This window comes from Rhinolophus sinicus, linkage group LG13, assembly GCF_036562045.2.
Source record: "Rhinolophus sinicus isolate RSC01 linkage group LG13, ASM3656204v1, whole genome shotgun sequence".
In the NCBI taxonomy this organism is placed as follows: domain Eukaryota; kingdom Metazoa; phylum Chordata; class Mammalia; order Chiroptera; family Rhinolophidae; genus Rhinolophus; species Rhinolophus sinicus.
This window is the reverse complement of record NC_133762.1, coordinates 16,195,169-16,214,436: the sequence shown is the minus strand read 5'-3', so window position 1 is coordinate 16,214,436 and position 19,268 is coordinate 16,195,169. Positions and strand designations below refer to the sequence as shown.

Sequence of the window (19,268 nt, the reverse complement as noted above, 5' to 3'; positions counted from 1 at the left end):
AGAAACTGGAAAATGGCTCACATGAATCAATGTGAACAGTTAATGGGCCTTAATTGGAACCTTATCCTACTGTACTTAGAGCAGCGAGATGAAAGCAGAAGAAATCTGAGAGACCATTTATTTCACTTGAGAAAGCAGTAAACTGAACTACCAAAAGATTTGACCACTATTATATTTTTATGATTAAATAAAATTGTCATAGACTAGTGCTGGTGAGCCTGTAAATGCTGCATGGAAGGTATGTGTGCTCTCTGGCTGCTGCTGGGATGAGACCAGAAAAGCCATCGGCCCAGGCTCTGCATTTTTAACTCTGCCGCTCTCGCACCAGCCCCAGGTCCCAGGTTAAGGGAGGCCCACACAGTTCTCCTCGCAAGAGAGACCCAAAGCCCACTGGGAATTTCTGTGTCTTAAGGTGTTATGAAATGCTGTCCTTGTACCTCCCTGCCCCCCCCACATATCCATTAGTGTTTCGTAGTCGTAATGGTTCCAGTACTGTGTGTGTGTGTGTGTGTGTGTGTGTGTGTGTGTGTGTGTGTGAGAGAGAGAGAGAGAGAGAGAGAGAGATGTTTTTTCTTAAAGATCCTCGATTAGAAAATCGTAAGAGCTAATAGTTGAGAACTGGGGGCGGGGGAAAGCATATTTTGTGAAGACTTTCCATTCTGTGCCAGTTGAGGGAACATAAGGTGCTTATGTGTGTGACTGCTCTATATTTCTACATGTTCACAGACCTTCAATATCTAGTCCAACTCGCCTCATTGCCACAGAGAAGGACTTGCTCATGGTCACTGGAAGCAGGCCCCCCGACATTATCTAGGGCTTTCTGTGGGCAGCCTCACCCTCCTTCCCTTGCCCCACCATGTGGTAGATGGGACACAGATGATGCAAATCAACACACAACCCCAAATGAAGTCATTGCACATGTTCTTGGTGACATGGGGAGTCTAACACTCCAAGGTCTGTGCGCTCTAGGCAGGGCTGTCCCTCAAACAGAAATTACAGAGGAAACGGTAGTTTGGGCCTAGTCCTGGCAAATTATAGAACCTGTGGTTTGGGGGGTTGGGCAAGTGTTGGCTGTGCCACACACTGTGTTTGAAGGGCATTTGGGACTTGCGTCATTTAAAGGTGACTCTTCTGGACCCTGAACAGGCTGCAGTCCACTCGTTCTGGGGCAGGTGCCCGTATCAGGGGCTTGGTGTCCACATGCAGTTCATTGCTCGGTCTTCCTGGCCCTGACCGTGTGCTGGGAGAGGCAGCAGAGAGCACAACCCTCTCTCCTCCTGCCACCCACAGCCTGGGAGTGGGGCTGTCACTGCCGAGACTCGTTTCCTCCTTCTGCAGCCCTGTGACGTGTGCCTGCAGTGGTCGGGCACGGTTCCAGACAGCCGGGATACAGCAGGGAGCAACAGACAGAGACCCTGCCTCACGCTGTGACACTCACAGACAGTAAAGGAAGCTGGCTGTGTGCTCGAGGTCCCCTTGGTGGAGGTGGCCTTGGGGCTGGCGTGAGAGCAGAGCAAGACACTTAGCGGGCAGCGAGGCAGGGAAGACGTTGCAGGTGCAGCAGTGACCATGAGGACGGGCGCTGAGACGTACGCGCCTGGCCACTGCGCTCAGGAGGTGGAGCTGATTGGCAAGGGCGGCCGGGCCGCCCCAGTCATGAAGGCCGAGAACTTGGGGCCTATCATCCAGCAGTGACGAGGAGCCCCAGAGCATTACCAGCGCGACGAGGCTGTGCTCAGACCGTCTCAGTCCTCTGTGCTCTGGGGAACAGGGCAGTCAGCATAGGACGTCCCACTGGAGCCCAGGGCCGTGAGCACGGCCTGCTTCTGAAGCGTGTTCTCCCCTGTAGGAGTAGAGCAGTGTTTGCTGGGGGGCCCACCAGCAGCCTCTCCTGTGCCCCTGTGCTGCCTGCCGGCGCCCAGTACACAGCCGTGACCCACAGGAAGCAGGCGCCTTCCACCCAGTCTCCCTGGGGGACACAGGACAGCCTCGCCCCTCGCTGCACGGGGAAAGCAAGCCCTGTTTCTCTAGGGTCACCTGGATTCCAGAGCCTGAGAGCCCCTGTTCCCACATGTGGCTCAGCCGCTCCCCATGACCCTGGCTGCTTTCCTGGCTTCCTCCGTGATGCTCTGCTGAGAACCCAGCCACTGGGAGGAGGGCTGCTGCTCAGACAGCCGACCTGCGGAGCCCTCCGCCATCTCTGTTCTTAGTGTCGCCTCCGCGTCTGCCATCACTGAAGCTCCTTGGGGAGGAGACGGAATCTGCTTCTGTGCTCTCGTTGGTTCGATTGTGTGTGTGGGCAGATGAGATTCCCCCCTGAGAGATTTCAGTAGAGCCCTTTCTGCGCCCTCCCTGCTCTGCCCCAGGCGTCAGGTTGTGTGTCGTCCTGTGAGTCATAGAGGTCACCGGGCCTGCGCTTCAGGTGTGACGAGACTTGTCGAGAGCTCCGGCCACTGGCAGCCTCTTCACAGAGCGTTGCAACAGGACCTGTTCTGCCGGAGGAATGCAAGGCCTACTGTGTCCCTGCCGTGCTAGAAAAATACGCTTTGTTCCAGGACTGTGGGCTCTCGGCTGTCTGTCTCAGGGAATTTAGATGTCTAGACACCCGTCGCTGCCTCTCTGCGAGGACTTGTTGTCTCTGACAAGATGAGGGAGAAAACGAAACTAGAATTCCTGACACCGAGGTTGGCCTTGCTGATCTTTCCCTATCTGCACCTTCCGTCTGCCCCAGTTCTCCACTCTGCCACACTGTGTGGCCTTAGCGTGGACAGATGGCTCAGGGGCCCGCTCTGTGCCGTTGTGCCCACAGGCTGCTGGGGTTGCTGGGGTGCTGCTCTTGCAAGTCCAAAGGTGGTTTCATCTGAGGTCCTCCAAGGCCCAGGCCTCTGAGCTGATAGCTGTAGGCCCCTGCTTTCATCCTCAGACAGTCACTGAGCAACTGCGATTTCTCATGGGGACAGCAGTGAATAAAACGGACATAGCGCCTGTGCCCATGGAGCTCACAGCCTTGAGACTGTGGAAAATGGGAGGCTCACAGCCGTCTGTCTTCACCTAAGCAAACGTTGCCTGTGAGCCGGCAGGCCGGGAGCTGGCTCTGTCTTCTGGTGCGTGGCAAACGTGCTGCTGGGGCCACCGTGACAAGTACAGTGGTACCTCGGTTTTCAAACGTCTCCGTTGCCGAACATTTCGGTTTACGAACGCCGTAAATTTTATGGATCTATGGTATCATTAGGTAGTAAAATTCATGCTAAATTTGCAGTTTGAGGGGTTGATTTTAAAGGTCTGGAACGGATTAATCCTTTTTGCATTGCTTTCTATGGGAAAACCATGCCTCGGTTTTCGAGCAGTTCAGAACTCAAACGTATTCTGGAATGGATTACGTTCGAAAACCGAGGTACCACGGTATTCAGAAACTTGCCAGAGGGCATTCTGCAAGAAATTGATGGATGAAGCATGCATGTAGAGCTCCCAAAAAGCAACGATAGAGCTCCTCTCAAATTGGGAGAACTCAGGGTCACTCGGAGATCTTAGCAAAGCCAACCCTCCCACGGAGTGTCCGCTGGAAAAACCACTTGGCTGTGTTCTGTTTTGCTGCCTTGAATGTGGGTGAGTCTCAGAGAGCGGAGGTTTCACTGCAGGGCACACAGCTGCGTCTGGGGGCAGGTGGGTGGGCAGGCAGGCAGGAAATGGCTACAGAACCTTTTTCTAGGTTAGTCCCTGTGCTTTAGCATCACGGCTTTGCAGTGCGCTGGGAATGGGCTGTTCCCATGTAAGCAAATGCAGCAGATGACCAAACTTACTTGTAAAACATGAGGCTTATTTCACATTCACTCTGTGATCATTTTTTGTGTTATGGCTCCCTGCCTTCCTAAACTTCAGTTGCACTTACAATGTTCCTACTTTTACCAACATACAAGTCGTCTTAGTCACAGGTGGTGTCGTGTGTGTGGGGACAGTTTCCAAGTGCAGAGCACTGAGTGGGGGCTGTGGGAACCGTTAGATTCGCTGAACCGTTATACCTGATTCGCTGATGCTCTGAAGACCGCCTGGAAAGCATAAGGATATTTCCTCTTCCTCCCAAGGATGCCAGGCAACTTCTCGAATTCTTAGTTCTGTTCGAAGCCATTTTAACCCCCAGCCTTCTTGGTGTTGGTGGGTGCCGTCCGTGGACGGAGCCCCAGCGTATCCTCTAGGCCGGAAAGGCCCCTGGATCACACTCCTCTCATGGGGACCGCTCGGCTGACTTGGAGCTCGCACAGCTCCCCTGTGGGCAGCTGACAGGGACTTTGTGGGAAGACTGGGCCCTCGCTGAGGTAGGCTGTCCGGCTGGTCAGCGCCCGTCCCTGTCTTGCCGCCACATTTGGCCGGCGTGCGCTCTGCCTGCTCACGGGCCTCCTTGTGCACGCCATGCTCTTGGCTGCATTCCAGGGGGCCGTGACTGGAGACAAGGCACCCCTGGGTGAGGAGGGGCGGGCTGTCATCCCGGACGTCATGCGTTGGGAGCCTCAAGGTCTCCTGTCACTGTCCTCAGGGCCCTAGGAACCATGTACTGGTGTTTTCCAGATGTGCACCATCCTCAGTGCATTTCTAGGCCAGACTCCGGGCCGTTCAGTACCCTACTCCACCTTCTGTTTTCTCTTCTGGACATGCAACTGTTGGGGACGGCAGCTCGTTTCAAGGAAGAACATTGTAAATGTCCGCATGATGGCATTTGTTTCCCAAGTGTAAGACCAGACCTGCAGGCACTCCGAACCCAGAAGGCAGCTGACGGGAGGGCCATGATGAGACGGTGCCCCTTTCAGAGTCACACGTTCCAGCAGTCACCCCTGAGGTCTGGCCCATCGCCCACCACTCCTCTCTTGCACGTTCTCACGTCCGATGACTTGAGATGAACCATTGACACAGCCCAGCACACAGCCACGAACTGGCGATTTGAGACCCAGCCAAGCAGAATGCAGATTTTGAAGAAAGGCCTTTTGTGTTGGTTGAATCTGGGTAGTCGGCTGGCTTAGCCGTTTGGGACAGAATTGTTGTCCTCATGTTCACGTGTCCCAGCAAAGGAGTGTGAGAAGCTGGCAGGCAGCCAGTAAGGGAAGGAGCTCAGACCTGGCAACATGGCCCATCTGCCCAGGGTCCTCGTGTGTGTCCCCTGCAGCCTGAGAGGCGAGTCATCGAGTCTTCCGGGCCCAGCTCCAACGTGCCTGGCAGGGGGACCAGGTACGTGTGTCTTGCCCTTTATAAAAGGTTGGATTGTCTCTTATAAAGGAGTCCATCGTCCCTGCGTGCCATTCTCAGAGTGTCCCAGGGGCCTCTGTGGACACGTCACTGCAGTCTGTGCGCTGGGCTGGGGGACGCGGAGGTCCTACCAAGGCAGTGTCTTGGAAGATGGGACCCGTCACCCCACCCATGAAGGGGAAGCTCCTGAAAACCAGCTGGGGAGCCCTGGGGATCCATGGCTCGACCCCACTCAGTGCAGGAGACCCCACTCTTCAGGGGCCGCAGTCCATTCAGGCGGGTCACAGAGTACCACCAACAGGGCTCCTGAACAGCAGGTTTGTTTCTCATCCTTCTGGAAGCTAGACGTCCAAAGCAGGGGCCAGTCTGGGCGGGCTCCGGGAAGGGCCCATGTCCCCATGTTGCACAGAGGCTGAGGGAGCTCTCGGGGTCTCTTCTGTGAGGCCACTGATACCATTCAACAAGCACCCCATCCTTGTGACCGGATCACCTCCCCAGGTCCCACCTCCTGATGCCACCACATTGGGCTTAGGATGTCGACCTATGAATTGAGGAGGGACACACTCGGTGTGTGACAAGGGACTGTCTGTGCAGACCTGAGGCAACATGGTGTGGACACACTGAGGTCTCTGAGTCAGAAAGTGACATCTGTACATCACGAGAAGAAATGAGCTGTGAGCCCCAGGATGAGGCACCAAAATACCCAACCACGCATCCCTCCCAGCCCCTCGTGGTGCCCTTGTGGCCCTGCCCTGCACACGCTTGGATACGTCCGGGCTTTTGGGTTGGCAAGGACACGCTGCACCTGCTGTGCCCCTGGGCAGATGCTGGTCTTGGGTCTGAGGCAAGGTCTGGCCCCTACCCTGCCTTCACAGGGACACACAGCAGGCTGAGCTCTCCTACCTGTGTCTCCTGGCTCGTGCTCATGCGGAGGCTTCTTTTCAGAGATGTCAGAGAGCCTGCCTGCCTATCACCTCAGACCTGGCCATCACCTGGCCGTTTGCATAGCTCTGTCCTTTGCGGGCAGGGCCAGCGAGACACCGCAGCAGTGGCTCCCCAGGTCCCTGCCAGCCAGAAAGTCAAAGGGCGGGGTCCTAATGTGATACCGTGTATCCCTGAAAAATCAGACTTAGCCAGACCATCAGCTCTAATGCGTCTTTGGGAGCAAAAGTTAATGTAAGACCTGGTCTTATATTATTATATTTTATATTATATTATACCCAGTATTATATTATATTATGTTATGTTATAATTTATTAGACCCAGTCTTAGATTATAGTAAAATAAGACCAGGTATTAATATTAATTTTTGCTCCAAAAGACGCATTAGAGCTGATTGTCTGGCTAGGTCTCATTTTGGGGGAAACTTGGTAGCATTGGTGGCCTTTTCAGAAGAGGAACAGAGATACCTGTCTTTCCACACGTATGCACTGAGGAAACACCCTGTGGGGTGTCAGTCTGCAATCCAGGAAGAGGGCTCCCACCAGAACTGACCGTGGCGCCAGCCTGAGCGCAGACATCCAGGCCCGGCGCGCCGCCCAAGGCGCTCTGCTGCAGCAGGCCGAGCAGACTAACACAGGCTGCCAGCAAATCTAGGCCTTCCCTCTCCTCCTGAAATTCCTCCACCTACAGTTTGCAAGTGCCCAGGTCTCACCCAACTCTGAAACCCACATTCCCCTAAGGCAGGCATGACCTCTCGCTCCCAGAGGGTCCCCTAGTACCTTGTCCTTTCCTGTCTGGTGACTCAGGCTCTGTGATTCCTGTCCTTTGTAGCCGTACCTTGTCTCCCTGAGATCGAAAGCGTGGCCTGTCTGTGTGCCTGTAGCACTTAGCACTGGAGACTCAGTAACTGTTGACCCTGGAGCTCTCTGCTGGCCTCTCGGTGCACTGAGGTCACACTCACTGGCTAGAGCAGAGACTGGAGCCTCAAGTCCTGTCGGTGGTCGGGGCTCAGTAGGTGAGAGTCTATTCCACATTCCTTTCTAACCAGATGCCTTGTTCATGCCAGCGTTCACCCTCCTGGCCCTTTGCAGCAGGCCATGCCACACGCCGGCCTCCTCCTAACACCCCTCTTCCCAGGACTGTTGACAGTCCCCACATGGGGCCTCTCTCCCTCTCTGTCTTCTTTCCCTCTGCCGTGCTACTAAGGAAGGACGCGGTGAGGACCCTGGCATTGGGTGAAAGCTGCCCTCCTGCAGTGACGGTCCCAGCCCCTGGCCTCTGCTTAGGAGTCTGCAGGATGACCCGTGCTGCCCATGGGCCCATCCCCAGCGAACAACAAGATTGGACCCCAGAAGGCCTTGAAGTGCTCTCGTGTGTTCTGATGTGACAAATAGTTTCTGCACGCTTTGTCTTAAATTCAGAACATAGGAGTCTGATTTTCTGTGAGAGAATTTATTTAAGGGCCAGCACCCTCGGTCACGTTCTTTCGTTAGTTGGGTACTGGCAACATAGATGTGTGCACTTGGTTCGCCTAAGAGGTGTGTGTGTTGTGCATCACTGAGACTTTGCTCTGTGAGAAACTCTCCCCCCTCAGACACAGAGCACTGGAGCGATTGGCCGAGGGTTGCACGACCGGCTGGTGACCGAGGGGCAGCAGAAAGCCAGACCTCCCAGTCTTCACTTGGTACCGATTCTGGAATCACAGCAGAGAGAAAGTGGAAAGTTCATTTTCAGTCTCTTTTAATCTGAATGCTGTTGGAAAAGCCTTTGTCTCCTCGGAACCCTGCTCTGCCCCTGCAGGTGGACATCACATTTGAGTGGCGCTTCTCAGCGTGGCCCACACCATCCCTGCCCGCCGGCTCCCTGATGGCCAGGCCCTCCCTGCCTTGGCACAGCGCTCTGGACAGGCTCCATGGGTTGGTGCTGGCCCATGTACCCTGAAGCAGAGGTGGGTGACCCAGTGGGCTCAAGGTGGCAGTCACCTTGCTGAACATAGGTGACAGACCAGCCATATCAGTAAAGCATACAGAGAAAACGCTGAGTTGTAAATCTGAAATTTCCCTGAAGTATATACATTCCTTGCCTTCATGGGACTGTCACGTGCCATGTGACTCTCTTGAGTAGTCCAGGGTGACATTTGACCAGCTAGGACCTGGGAGTGACCGAATGAAATAATGAGCCCTGCCCTCACTACAATCTGTCAGGAGTTCGAGGCCAAGGTCAGGCTGCTGGCGTCCCAGCCTGTCTCCCCATCCCTAGGGGAAGTGCTGACCCCAATGCAGCCAGCCAATGGTTCAGCTTTGCTCATGACATCCAGCTGCCTGCCCGGTGCCACCAGCCCACCTGGGTCTTGTCCACTGAGTATCGGTGCTACAGCTTAGCCCCTTCCTGGGCCTCCGAACCCTGTCTCCTCACAGCGTCTGAAATGTTGTCCAAGGGCAGTGCCCACTACCTGTCCCACTCTGGCTCGTGCTGGCCAGGGTGGGTGGCTCTCACCACCCCAGGGCTGGACCCCTCACCTACAAGCAGCTGGTCTGCCATAGGTGGTCCTGTGGGTAAGCAAACTGCCCACATCCATGAGTGTCTTCTACAGTCCGGGGACTCAGAAGTCCTGGCCACTGGCGGGTCCTCACTGCACTGCTGACAGGCAGCTGACAACCAGCTCTGTTCCTAGACTGGGACCGACAGGCCCCTGAGGGCTCTGCTTCACCCCACTGAGGGTCTGCAGTCCTGGGGAGCCTTCCTGCAGCTGAACTCTCCTGTTCCGTGCACGTTGCCCAAGATCCTGGCTGTCGTCTGAGTTCACAGTGTGCCTCTGCCAGCCAGACTGGACACTCCAGCACCTTCCCAATGAGTGACTCCTAGTAAGAGCATTTTAACAGTGACATTTCGAGGAAAAAACTGGTTCTTCATTTCTGTCCAATGGGGGAAAAGAGACTTCTAGTAATGGTATCATTATGAATTGTAAGTGGTGAGCATTTGGCTTTGCTACAAAATTTGTAGCTAATAATTAAAATAAAGATTTAAGTCAATGCTTTATCACTAAAATAGATGATAGGGCATATTCTTCTCAGCCAGTGTCAGAGATGGCAGCACACATAGCCTGGTGCTGCCTGGTCACACAGCGAGTCTGTAAAATTCCTGCTGGAGTTGAAGGTATTAGCAGGTCCCTGTCAACATTCTCTGAAGGTTTTGATGTCATTTTAGCTATTGAACTAAAATATGTGAACTATTGCTTTGTTGATTTTGTCTGAAACCAAACTGCATTATCATTCACTTGAGAGTGTGTTCTTCGAGTATTGTTGAAAGCACTTTGAAAACTTGTAAATCCCTATGATTTATGTCTCCTGCCTCTGCTGCTCACTCTTCCCCTCTGGTTTTCATTTGAATGCAGTCCTGTCTGGGTGTGTACCTGTAAAATGTGTTTTTCCAAGTACAATTTACAGTCCAACCTTAGATTTTACCGTGTCCCTGCCCTTCTGGGAGCTTCCCCGTCTACCAGGCAGGGTCACCCAGCTCTTTCCTATTGGAACTGTCTCATCAAGGTTACTTGAAACAGACCTGATTGTGACATTTCTTAGTTTATCGTTTCGGCCTAGGGAGCAAATTCGGAGGGCCTCCCTGCAGCCCGTTAAGTGCACTCCCCGTTTCTGCAAAGGCACAGCTGTAAACCTAACCGCTCCAAGACAGCGGTCTCATTTATATAAACAACTCTGCTTTTAGGCTCAGTGGCCCTGATGGAAACACAGATAAGGAGGTGGGCCAGAGGCAGGATTTCAGGGGCCCTGCTGAGTCTGCCCAGTCCCCTGTAATCCCCTTTCTTTCCGAACTGTCCTGTCCTGTATGCTGTGTGCGCTGTGAGCAAGGGTGGGGAAGGGTGCGGTGGGTGGGCCGCACTAGCCCGTGGCTTTCTGTGGGGGCTGTTGGCAGTTTTGAAGGACTGGCTGCTCTGCTTTCGGGGGCGGGGGAGCTAGGCGTTGTGTCAAGCAGGGTGTGTCCTGAGAGCCTTTCCTGGGCCTCCTCGCTGCAGGACAGCTCTGCCTTCCTCGACGAGTCCAATAACTTAAATGGCTGCTCAGCTTGGAACGTTTCCTTCAGTTAGGAAACCAGAGGTCTTCAGTTCTGCTCTTTTCAAATGTCCCTGAGGTGAAGCTCAGGGAAGCCTTGGGAGGCTGCTTGCTCCTTAGCTCCTTCGTCGTGCCCTCCAGGGTTCTTACTGAGCCTCTTGATGGAGGAGAGCGAGCAGGAACGGCCGGGCCTCTTTGGCAGGTGACCTGGGCTTCTTCCTGTTCCAGGTGATCGTACAGTCAGGCCGTCACCCCACGGTGCTACAGAAGCTGTGCCAGCTGCCCTTCCGGTATTTCAGTGACCCTCGGCTGATCAGAGTGCTGTTCCCGTCACTTATCGCTGCGTGTTACAACAACCATCAGAACAAGACCGCCCTGGAGCAGGAGATGACCTGTGCCCTGCTGGCCACGTTCATCCAGGTACCTGTGTCTCTGGCTCGTGTGCAAGCGAAAGCTGTCGGCTCTGGCATCCACACTACTTGTTAACGCTTTCACGTGTTTCTGTGCTTGAAAATTAATTGCTCAGTTCTCGGGATAGTAAAACTGGGGCTGAGTGTTGTGTAATTTCTACCTGGAGGATTTCAAGGAAAGGATATTTTTCCAGTTAATGAAATAGTAAACCTGCACTCAGGAAATGTTTTTAAAAGCCTGCCAGACTTCTTAAGGCTCTAACTATTCCATTCATCTTACGTTTATTCTAGTTCTAAGGAATAGATAATGATTGCTGAAGAAGGATCAATTAAAACTTCAGTTTATTTATGAACGTTTAAATAAGTATTCTTCGTATATGTATACACAGATCTGTGTGTGTATAATAAAAACCTGTTATATTGCTTTTATAGAAATGTAAAACTTTAAGTGTGGCCTTCCCTGTTCTGATCAGTTGAAGTCTGTAGGACTGGAGTCAGAATTGGCGCTGTAGTGAGGCAGGGCAGTATTTTCTCATCTAAACTAACTTGGTCAACAGGCAGTGGGAAAATCAAGCTGGCTGTCCTTGAATATTTGCTAAGAGCTGATCCCATGCTTTCTTCCCCTGTCATTGTAGACCGTGATGTGCTGAAAGTCTTCCATTTTCTTCCAGCTGTTCCACCATAAAGTCAGTGAGGTTTTGCTCCCTGGCACAGACGTGCCTAGCAGGCGTAGTGCAGTGACAAAACGGGAAGGAGAGCTCCGCTCCGGTGGTGTCCTGCCCGATGTGCAGACGTACCTGTTGAAAGGGTGTGCTGGTGCCTACCCTGGAAACAATTAGGGTTTACAATCTTTAAACTGTTCTCTATTAGATGATCAATTAAAAATGCAACTAGACCATTTATGTTCAGAAATGTTTTATTTTCAGCAGAGTTGTTTTGTTTTAGCCTCGGTTCCATTTTCTGAAGGTTTTTTCAAAGATACTGAGTTCTATGGGTAGGGTACAAATTTTTATAGAACGTCTTAGGATTAAATTAGAAACTTAAAGTCATATAACCACCTTATCAGTGTTTAGGATTCTTCATGTCTTCTTAGAGCTCTAGGATTACATTAAATTAAATAAAAAATACAGAGAATTTTAAGGCTGATCTTAAGTTCGATCATTCACTCTTTCATTCGACAGGTGACTTGGAGTGGCTACGTGCACTGGATGCTGCTCCGGGCACTGGCCTGCAGCGGTGAATGGTCCAGATAAAAACTCCTGCCTTCATAGATCTTTCATTAACGGGGGTACTCAGACAAAAAACAAATAAGTTACACAAACAGCATGTCGGCTGCTGCTGAGTGCAGTGAGAAAAGCAGGGCGGGAAGTGCTGCCAGGAAGGTACTGTGCAGGGTTTCTGGCATGAGCCGGGCTCAGCCGAAACGCTGAGGACAGAGAGCAGATGAGTGCTTGTACCAGTTGAGTCCCTTACGTTTTCAGCAGCTTGGGAAACAGTTTGTGGAAATATTAATGGTACCAGGATCTAAAGTGGTAGCGATCGTACATGTTACTTGTTTTCATCTTGTATTGATCTGAAAGTACTTGTAAATCCACTCTGCTCTATTACATTCAGCACACATTTACCCGTAAGCGAATGCTAGTTTAACACACATTCACCATACAGTTTAACACATGAATCATGTAAATGCTTTGGAAGTTTCTTACAGTGCTTATTTGGGATAGAATATTAAATGTTACATTAGTAGAGTAAAATCAGGTGTTTTTCAAAAAATAATTGTGCTCAAGGGAATGAATATACATTGGATTGTAGTTTATAAAATGGTTCTTCGAGGTCTCCATGAGTTAGGTTATTAACAGTCACTAGAAAATGCTATTAAAAATAGGAGCTTGTAGTTTCTGAAAAGTTACATATCATATACTACATTTTTCATTTTCCATCTAAAAGCAAAATTACTGGACTTTAAGCTGTAGAATAATACATAAGCACTTTAATAGTTGTGTTTTTAAAAAACGTTAGAAATCTGTCAACATTTTAATACAGTAAATTTGACTAAAGTGTTTAGTTCGTTAGATGAAAAAAAAAGTAGCAAAATGTAAGTCATTACTGTTTGATTTAAATTTATGAGAACCCGCACTCAACGTCAGTTTCTTCAGTTTTTATATTTGGGTTCCATAGTATTTGTGAAAAAATAGTTGTTTCAGAATTCAGTAGCATTTTTTTCCCAGTAGCATTTTTAAAGTCGCCCTCAGTGAAATTCTCTGTTTGTAGCATTGGTATAAAAACACTTTTCTGCTCTTACACAGGATTTTGCACAGACTCCAGGTCAGGCAGATAACCAGTCTTATCAGCCCAAAGGTATGTCTCTATTGAAATTAAATGTCATGTGTTTGTTAGCTGAACGGACATGTTTCTCACTCCATCCTCTGGAACTGTTAGAGAAATCAACTTAATTACATCACCTAAAATATGTGCAATTCAGATACCAAGTATATTTCAGTGAGTAAAGAAATCGATTTTGTCGTCAAGCATGAGTGCATCAGAATATGCAGAGAAATCTATGGAAGTAAAAGCACAAAACATCTTTGTGTAATTTATACTCGCCTCATGTAAGATATAAGAAATGGTGAATAATTGCTAAATTTATTTAGTAATATAGGAGATATCAGATCATTAGCATAGGCCTGCAGGATTGTCATAAATGTGAAATCACATAGGTTTGGTTCCCTATCCGTGTTCAGAATGAAATTATCAATGACAGGAGCACATATTTCCCCCAAAATTGAAGTACTTGAATTTTTTTTTTTTAAATAAAGAATGCAAAAATTGTTTGAGAAAATGTGAAATTGAGAAAAAGCTATCAGATCACAAGCTTTTTTTCCTGTAGTGTTCCTGCTGAGGTGTTTCCTGTGATCAGAGCTGGAGATGTAGAATTTTAAAGAGCATTTTTCCTATTTCTAATATTCTGCCACCCAGATGTATCAGTTCCGCTCTGTCATGACAGCACCTCTGACCGAGACCCTGACCCAGATTGTCCCCAAATCTTCCACTAGTTTGAAAGTCTTTAAAGTGGCCTATCAGAGACCCCTCCCAGCAGGACCCTCTTGGGCACCCACCAGCAGCCCTTACTTGGCGGGGGGTGGGAGGCTCCCCCTTGGACTCTGACACACACACACACACACAAAGTTACCTATAGCGGGCAGGTGTTGAAAAGTACAGCGAAGAGAATACAACTAAAGCTGTAACAATATCATGAAAAATATGTCATGTTTATTGACTCAGGAACTCAGAGAAGTAAACAGAAAGCTGTGCCCCTTCTTAGAAATTCAAGTCAACATCAGAGTCAGTACCTTTTGTCTAAGCCAGAATCAGTGTGCAAGTTCAGTTCTGCTCTGACTCAGACTTAAAAAAAAAACCACTCTTGGAGGCTACTCGGGAGAAATCAGCATAATTTGTTACGTTCTCTTACAAAACACTTGTAAAAATTGTGAATATGTGAACGTACCTAGAAAAATCTTCTAATGTATTATTTTTAGGTGTACAGCCATTTCTTCACCAGTCAGCAGTGGAGACATTCTTTTTCCTCCTCCTCCAGCTCCTGAGGATGAGTCAGCAAGTGCTGTGTACCTGGCGGCAGGGTCCCTGGGGCTGCCTCCATCTGCCCTGCCCGGTGGGCTAGGCCTGTAGGAATCTCACCCTCTTTCTCTCCCTCCCAAGGGACCCTCTTCTCCAAGCCCCCTGACTTCCCTAATTACAGTGAGCTTACTGCACAGAGCAGCCAATGGGGAACTGGTCTCTGCTTTGCTCAGTCCCCACTATATTTGGTGACAGCTCAAAATGTGTTACTTGATTTTGAAGGAATGATGATACCTCACTAAGTGGCCAGTTTACACCTTGCCACCTGTTCCCCTTTTGTTTAGGTTAAGTCCCCATAAAATGTTTCAAGACATTTTGAGCTCATTGACCCACGAAGCTCCTGGTAGCATCGCCTGCTTACTACCCAGGACAAGTTCTGGTTTGCAAATGCCCACCATTCGGGTGGCTACCCAGCTGTGACATTATGGCTCTGCTTACATCAGTGGTCAGGAAAGCTCCTGATTGGACCCTGCTTTCTTAGATAGGTGACTAGATGCCAGATTGAGCATTTTTAGTGATATTTAAAGTAAAATCGTGTTTTAAACTAAATAGACTATGTCAAGTTTACATACAGATTTACCCTCTAAGGGTAACTTAAGGATAGAATATATGGCTGTCATTTTGTTTTGTTCACCATACTTATTTTCAACTATTTTCTTACTCTGCAATCCAAAAGAAAATTTTACATAGAGGTTAATGTCTGAATATGTTAGAAGCATAAAACACATTGTGATTAAAATATACTGTATATTTTATACTATTAATCAATTACCTTGTTTACATGAACTGTATCATGGTTTCTTTGAAGTTTATGTCTCCACTTTGTATTCAGATAAAATAATTTTAATTTCATAAATATTAAAGAATTGTAACTCTTTTTAATTTAATTCTTTTCCTTTTTTCCTCTCAGGAAAATGCCTCGGCTCCCAAGACTATCTTGAGCTGGCTAACAGATTTCCTCAGCAGGCCTGGGAAGACGCTCGACAGTTTTTCTTAAAAAAAGAAAAATAATAAATGTTTTGGTTCTATATCTGAGTACCCTTATTAATATTTTAAATTGTTCAAACCCTCTAGCTGTTCCTGAAGAAAGTCATTTTCACATGTTTGCACTCTCCCCTGTACGGTAGACAGAGTTTATCCTTTGCACTATTTATACTGACTGTCCGTACTGTAATGTTCTGCTGTTGAGTTTATTGCATTTATGCACAATATTTTGGAGTTTGGTAGCTTCCATCCGTTAATATGTACTCTGCATTTGTAATATGGGTGGTAGACATAAAATTAGCAAGTCTCTTCTGTTCTGGTAATAAAATACCTTATTCTGTTTGCAGTGGTGACTTTTCTTGTTACAGCAATACAATTTTGAAAAAAGTGCCAGCTGCAGCTCTGTAAGCGTCTTAGGTAAAGACCTGGTGAAAGTTAACCTGTTGAAATTTTACCTCAGTGAGGTGTTAGGAGTAGAGATATTTAGGACACTGGTCCATTCCAGTTACGTGACTGTTTTCCGCTGCTCGCAGTGAATTCAGAGCAGTGTCTTCGTGGGTCTGTCTGCCTAACCTGCCCGGCACTCGGAGCCTCTCCGCACTGCCCAACCCAAGTCACTCACCGGAAGAAAACCCAACCCGAAAAGATCAGCTACAGTGAATGACCGCGAAGCAGCTCCCGAAATGCGTGTGGCCGGAAGCCACTTACAGGACCAGGTCACAGCGCTCGCTCGCTCGGTGCAGTCTGAGCCCACGCGGCTTCTGCACCCGAAGCCGGCGGCGCAGAGCAGGCGCTGAGTGACAGCAGCCACCGTTTCCGCGGGTGAGGAAGGACGTTACCGAGGACAACTATCTGTTTGGAAAAAACAGGTCTGAATACTCAGATTCAAGACGTGGGAGGGGCGCCGGAAAAGACGTTTCTTCGGTGTTTGCAGCAAACCTACTTGCTGACTTTCGGGACCGAGCCCACGCAGCTGCTGCATTTGCAGCTTCCCAAGTGGGGAGAACGTACAGGTCCCATTTCACAACGACAACAGGCGACCTCACCCCGAGCCGGGACCCTGGGCTCCAGCTCGTCTGCACTGCAACCGGTTCCGGCGGACCCGGACCCGGACCGGGGGGCCACAGACCCTGTACGCCACCATGGAGCAGCCACCTTCGCCAAGAGGAGAAGTCAGCGATTTATGAGGCTCGCTGCAGGACGCCCCAGATACACTGCGCTTCTTACTTGGTCTACAGCCGAAGTAACCGACACACGGTGACCACCTCCCAGGAGCAAGAAAACTTGTAATCCCACGGCTTCTGCCCCAGTCCGTGCGGTTCGGTCCCCGTCAGGGATGGGGCCAACCCACCAAGCCCGGGCTGTCTTACCGCCTAGCGGCGGGCGGCGCCGTGACCTTGGTCTGACTACCCCTCCCACCACCTTGGTCATTTCTTGCAGAGCTCCCTGCCCGCTTTCTAAATCCTGGGGTCTCAGTAATCGGGGAGGGATTACTCACCACCTTGTTCTTCCAGTACCTTCTCTCTGCTCCCACGATGCCGGGAGGGGGGTATCCTGCCTTCTGTACGCAAACCACCCCCTTAAGTAGGTGATCTCCCTCCAGCTGCTGACCTCTCCACCCTGAGGTGCCCTCATCTGAAGCCACACTCACCTGGCACTCCCGCCTTTCTGGCACGATTGCTGCCAGCGCCCCAAACTTGATTTTTACATTGAGCCACTCCCCACCCAAATCTGGACCCCAATGGAGTATTTTCTGAGCCCTTCTTCTTTCCCATTACTACTCTCGTCCCCATGCACAGCCTCTCAACAAGGTGCTAGTTTGATATTGTGACTCAATCCTCATTCTTGCATTGAATCCCTGTATCTTGAAGAAAGTTTACCTTTACATCAATCAGACCCATATGTAAAAGCCTCTAATCTTCCCTACATCATCTTAATAAACTGAATTTCCTGCTTTTATCGCAAGTCCACTGGGAACTTCTCTGCAGATAGTTTATTATTCATTCATTGTTTCCTCTCTCCAGCGCACTGATGTTCACTCACTCTCTCGCTCTCTTTGGCGAACACTCATTTGGATGGGAAAACACAGCCAGCTAATTGTGTGGCAATTTATGCCCTCCCCCAAAAGCCGCAGTCGCATAATCTCACATTTTCTTGAGAACAATTTTAGACAGTGTCTCACTTAAACCCAGTACTTGCAGCCGTGACACAACTGAGTTTTAAGTGAGTCCATATTCAAAACTGAAAAGCTGATTTCTGTTCACAGCCCATTAAATTATAAACTTTGTTGGGAATGCTGGCACAGGGGCTCTGAATTTCCCAGAATTATGCAGCCTTTCAACATGTATTAAATTTTGTGGTGTAATAACCAGAAGCCTTTCCATCTCTGGGAATCCCTTTCCTGCCTCAATTTCATAGAGCTATTCAAATTATTAGATAAATCTGAGAATATCTTATTCTAAAGTGAATCCACTTAAATAACTCCCATTTTCCACCTATGGCCTTTTACTGAAATGACTTGTTACTACGCAATTGGGCATCTCACTATAAACGTTCAGTAAACATACAACACTTGTAATTGTTACACATAATTCAATTTACAAGAAAATCTTTACTGTATTACAGATGTTTAAAGGTGACCTGGGAGCCATTAAAAATGATATTTATTAATGTAACTAACCATAGATCTGACACCTCACCAGGAACCACTATAATAAAGCTTCAAAGTCAAACCCTTTCCCTGGAAACCCACATGGAAAAGGACCTGCCCCTTTGGGCAGCTAGCAACAAACTGCAGGAGAAAAGCCTAGGACGCTTTATACAGTGATACAGATAGATACAGGCAGGCATCGTGGTACACCATCACCGCTTTTATCTGGGTTATTTCCCAAGATTCAAAAACACACGCTCACATAAATATCAAAAAGAGGAATTAGGTTTTTGATCTATGGATCAAAACTAGATAGCTATTTCCATTCCTAGCATTAAAACACTGCTGAAAAAAGCCTGTCAAAAGCAAAAACTTGGAGCTAATTAACAACAAACATTAATGAAATTCTTTATTGAAGGACCTATTGTTTCCTTTTGAAAATGACAAAACCCAGTAGTCTGGATAATTCACAAGTTTTTGAAAGCAAGTTTTTCTTTTTTTTTTTTTTGGAAGTTTAGCCCCCTATCCAATGGCCAGTCAAAAGGTAAAAGGAAATAGCTATATTTCTGTTTGGGAGGGAATGGTCTAAGTTAAGACAATGAAGCCTCCAAGAGCCTAACCCTGATTATCAAAACCGTTTCTGGGTTATTGGGAGGTAAAGCTGGTCCTCATTAACCCTACATATCTCTTCCTTTATCTCTAAGTTTACAGCACCATTTCCTAAATCCCGAAGAAGGGGATATTCTGTTTAATTTTTGTGCTAGCATCACTTTGACTTTCAGGAAGCAAGATAATAAATGTGGCCCGATTTCCCCATCTCCTATTTTCTTTCAGTAAGTGCCAGCCAGTCTTCCAGCCTTCCATCTCTCAGCCAGAGTCCTGCAATCAGCTCTGTTCCAGTGGCTGTGGCCATCCAAGCAACCCACGGCCTTTTTACACAAGGCACCTCCTCCTCTACCCTGCGACCAGGCGCCCGGCAGACACCTTTTTCGTTTCCAGACTATCTGAGCTAAAAGAGAAACTACCCCCTACTTGGGGCGCTGCCGTTCTTTCCAAATAAATCCTGGGCAAAGAAGGATATACGTGTGACTCATTTAACTCCAGGGACAAGGAAACGGAAACCAGACATTCTTCAAGAGCAGCGGGTTGACAGGTAGGCTGGTGGCCCACCCCGCAGTCCACCGAGCAAGGCTGCGAAAGGGTTAAATGTTTGTGAAGGGTAAAACTTGAGCCTGCGTTTTGTGTGCTTGCCCGGGGCTGCTGGAGATTCGGTATCTCGCTTATTTCCTGCGATCTCTAAAGCCAGTTTTCAAGAAAACAAGTGGCAGGGTTTGAAATGTCACA

General features: G+C 49.0%; 1 protein-coding gene across 35 annotated transcripts in view; it reads left to right on the top strand.

The window, feature by feature from the left end:
* SCAPER (S-phase cyclin A associated protein in the ER) overlaps positions 1–15,616 on the top strand; it is a 221,071-nt gene extending 205,455 nt beyond the window's left edge. For 25 of the 35 annotated variants that reach the window (XM_074318185.1, XM_074318193.1, XM_074318192.1 and 22 more), the window contains 4 exons: positions 10,473–10,664; positions 12,961–13,012; positions 14,191–14,324; positions 15,201–15,616. In XM_074318185.1, the coding sequence (XP_074174286.1) occupies positions 10,473–10,664; positions 12,961–13,012; positions 14,191–14,324; positions 15,201–15,287 (465 nt within the window). In that variant the 3' untranslated portion in view covers positions 15,288–15,616. Of the gene's footprint in view, positions 1–7,977; positions 8,126–10,472; positions 10,665–11,835; positions 11,926–12,960; positions 13,013–14,190; positions 14,338–15,200 lie in introns of those variants that run through there. The other 10 variants (XM_074318181.1, XM_074318175.1, XM_074318182.1 and 7 more) reach the window with 4 other exon arrangements.
* The last annotated feature ends 3,652 nt before the right edge of the window (positions 15,617–19,268 follow it).